The 2,299-nt window shown below is 39.6% G+C and overlaps 1 protein-coding gene across 1 annotated transcript in view; it reads left to right on the top strand.

The window, feature by feature from the left end:
- LOC104708267 (WD repeat-containing protein 48-like) overlaps positions 1-2,299 on the top strand; it is a 6,753-nt gene that overhangs the window by 1,956 nt on the left and 2,498 nt on the right. Inside the window, exons 7-16 of the mRNA XM_019244440.1 lie at positions 32-207; positions 316-413; positions 518-553; positions 648-768; positions 860-1,096; positions 1,181-1,276; positions 1,370-1,435; positions 1,588-1,626; positions 1,722-1,856; positions 2,014-2,254. Coding sequence (XP_019099985.1) covers positions 32-207; positions 316-413; positions 518-553; positions 648-768; positions 860-1,096; positions 1,181-1,276; positions 1,370-1,435; positions 1,588-1,626; positions 1,722-1,856; positions 2,014-2,254 — 1,245 coding nt within the window. The remainder of the gene's footprint in view (positions 1-31; positions 208-315; positions 414-517; positions 554-647; positions 769-859; positions 1,097-1,180; positions 1,277-1,369; positions 1,436-1,587; positions 1,627-1,721; positions 1,857-2,013; positions 2,255-2,299) is intronic.

Below are 2,299 nucleotides of genomic sequence, written 5' to 3'. Positions count from 1 at the left end.
GACGCTAATGAAGATAGTTCTTCTTCAAATGGTGCAAATGGTCCTGTTACAAGTTTAAGAACTGTTGGTTCAAGCAACAATATCTCTGTGCAGTCATCTCCATCTCATGGGTACACGCCAACAATTGCCAAAGGCCATAAGGAGTCCGTGTATGCTTTGGCGATGAATGATACCGGGATGGTGCTCGTCTCTGGTGGAACAGAGAAGGTATTCATACAATCCAGGTTGCATAGAATATACCTGGGAACAAGAACCGATAAATCTTTTTGGGTTTTTGATTTTTGAATACTACTCAGTTCTTTCTTTTTATTGCAGGTTTTACGTGTCTGGGACCCGAGAACCGGCTCAAAGAGTATGAAGCTGAGGGGGCATACAGATAATGTCAGAGCGCTGCTTCTGGACTCAACTGGCAGGTAAAGTTTTTTTGTTTTTGTTTTTGCCAGCAATGGTTTATTTTGTTCCTATTATTTTCTCTGACTGACTGAGTTTCCTCGTGTTTCTCACCTTGAGACTGCAGGTTTTGCTTGTCTGGATCCTCTGATTCTATGATAAGGTCTGTATTTCTTAATTAGTTTGTAACTATGATACCCAGTGGATGAGGTTATAGTGATTATTTCAGTTCTAACTGGTTCTAAATTTTTTTCTAGACTATGGGATCTTGGTCAGCAGAGATGTCTTCATACCTATGCCGTGCATACAGATTCAGTTTGGGCGCTTGCATGCACTCCATCATTTAGTCATGTTTATAGCGGTGGAAGAGACCAATGTGTGAGTAGAAACCGAACTTGCTTCTTTCTTTGGTTCCCTTCCATGTATAACTTCCCTTTTCAATTTCATTTATGTTTTATGTTTCCGTCAGTTATACTTGACAGATTTGGCAACAAGGGAGAGTGTTTTGCTGTGCACTAAGGACCATCCAATTCAGCAATTAGCTTTGCAAGATGATAGTATATGGGTTGCAACTACAGACTCCTCTGTAGAGAGATGGCCTGCCGAAGTACAGAGTCCTCAAAAGGTCTTTCAACGAGGTGGCTCTTTTTTGGCTGGGAATTTGTCTTTTAATAGGGCGAGGGTGTCTTTGGAAGGACTAAATCCAGTAAGCAAAAACAAATTCGTTCCTGTAAATTCTTCTGTTTACCCTTTGTTAATTCAGTGTGGTTAATTTTTCGCTTGTCTGCAGGCCCCTGCCTACAAGGAGCCGTCAATAACTGTTCCAGGAACTCACCCGATTGTGCAACATGAGATTTTGAATAATAAAAGGCAAATTGTAACCAAGGTAAATTAGATTTCTCTGAATGCTCTGGGAAGAGACCGCCACTGATAGTTTTGAAGAGGGGTCAATAATATGTGTTTGGTTTTTCTTTTGCAGGACGCAGCTGGCTCAGTGAAACTATGGGATATCACTAGGGGTGTTGTGGTACAGGACTATGGAAAGGTAACTGCGGAAACTACACATCTTTTTCTAGTTCATGATATTTGATATATGTATCTGCTGCTGCAATTCTGATATATCATTTACATATAGCTCCAAATGCAAATGGAGATGTACTAAGTCAAAAAAAAATATATCTGTCTCCATCTTTGCAGATTTCATTTGAAGAGAAGAAAGAAGAACTGTTTGAGATGGTAAGTCTCTTGATTATTTTCAAAGGTTGTGTTTTTTATCGTTAGTGAGATTAGCATATTTGTTTACCTTAATGATGCTCATATTTCTTTTATAGGTAAGCATTCCATCATGGTTTACTGTGGATACACGACGTGGATGCTTATCTGTACATTTGGAGACTTCACAATGCTTCTCAGCTGAGATGTATTCAGCAGACCTTAAAGTTTCTGGGCGACCTGAAGATGATAAGGTCAATTAAATGCCTGCTTTTAGTTATGTTGAAGCTAATCAGTTTTGTTGCATATAATTAATGGATTCCTTTTACGAGAAGTGAATCTTTGGACTTTTGTTTGCTCTATCCTAGTCAATTTAAACCTATTATTGTCATTGGATTATGTGACTTGTAGATTAATCTAGCTCGTGAAACACTGAAAGGCCTGCTGGGTCACTGGCTGGCAAAGAAGAAGCACAAACCAAAACCCCAAGTTCTTGCTTCTGGAGATACTTTATCTGTAAAAGATACCAAAAAAAATATAAGTGCATCAAAAACTGAAGACAGTAGTGCTGCAAGTGATCCGGTGTATCCTCCGTTCGAGTTTTCTTCTGTCTCCTCTCCTTCCATCATAACCGAGGGTTCTCAAGGAGGACCATGGAGGAAGAAGATAACCGAGTTTACTGGAACTGAAGATGAGA

The sequence above is a fragment of the Camelina sativa genome, chromosome 1 (assembly GCF_000633955.1).
Source record: "Camelina sativa cultivar DH55 chromosome 1, Cs, whole genome shotgun sequence".
In the NCBI taxonomy this organism is placed as follows: Eukaryota; Viridiplantae; Streptophyta; class Magnoliopsida; order Brassicales; family Brassicaceae; genus Camelina; species Camelina sativa.
The sequence above is the reverse complement of the archived record's forward strand: the minus strand, read 5'-3'. Positions and strand labels throughout refer to the sequence as shown.